We start from the raw sequence: 389 nt of genomic DNA on the forward strand, positions 1-389 counted from the left end.
GCCCGATGTACTGCAGGTCGCAGTAGGTCAGCGCCTTCACATCCGCGTTGCTCTTGATGACCTGGTCCGTGCTGCACAGGTCTGCTCCGATCAAATCCCCTTTGCCTGCGGGAGGGGACCGGGGTGGGCTAGCAGCGCCAGCCCTGGGCCGCTCGCCCGCCCAGGCAGCAGAAGGGGCTGGGGGAGAGCCCACGCCGCTTGCCCTCACCCAGGATGGCCAAGACCACGTTGTCCTTCAGCACCTCGAGGGAGCCGGAGCAGACGAAGTAGTTGGCCTGCAGCGCGTCGCCCTGGCGCAGCAGGTACTCCCCCGGGGCGCAGAACGAGGTCTTGATGTGGAGCGAGAGGGAGCGGAGGCAGCCCCGGCTGGCCGTCTCGAAGACAGGCAG

At 67.9% G+C, this 389-nt stretch overlaps 1 protein-coding gene across 1 annotated transcript in view; it reads right to left on the reverse strand.

Annotated features, from left to right (window-relative positions):
* Window positions 1–11: 11 nt before the first annotated feature.
* LOC104514680 (potassium voltage-gated channel subfamily H member 8-like) overlaps window positions 12–389 on the reverse strand; it is a gene marked incomplete at both ends in the record, with an annotated part of 1445 nt that continues 1067 nt past the window's right edge. The window contains 2 exons of the mRNA XM_010158428.1: window positions 12–105; window positions 209–386. Coding sequence (XP_010156730.1) covers window positions 12–105; window positions 209–386 — 272 coding nt within the window. The remainder of the gene's footprint in view (window positions 106–208; window positions 387–389) is intronic.

The sequence above is a fragment of the Eurypyga helias genome, unplaced genomic scaffold (genome assembly GCF_000690775.1).
Source record: "Eurypyga helias isolate BGI_N326 unplaced genomic scaffold, ASM69077v1 scaffold21489, whole genome shotgun sequence".
Classification (NCBI taxonomy): domain Eukaryota; kingdom Metazoa; phylum Chordata; class Aves; order Eurypygiformes; family Eurypygidae; genus Eurypyga; species Eurypyga helias.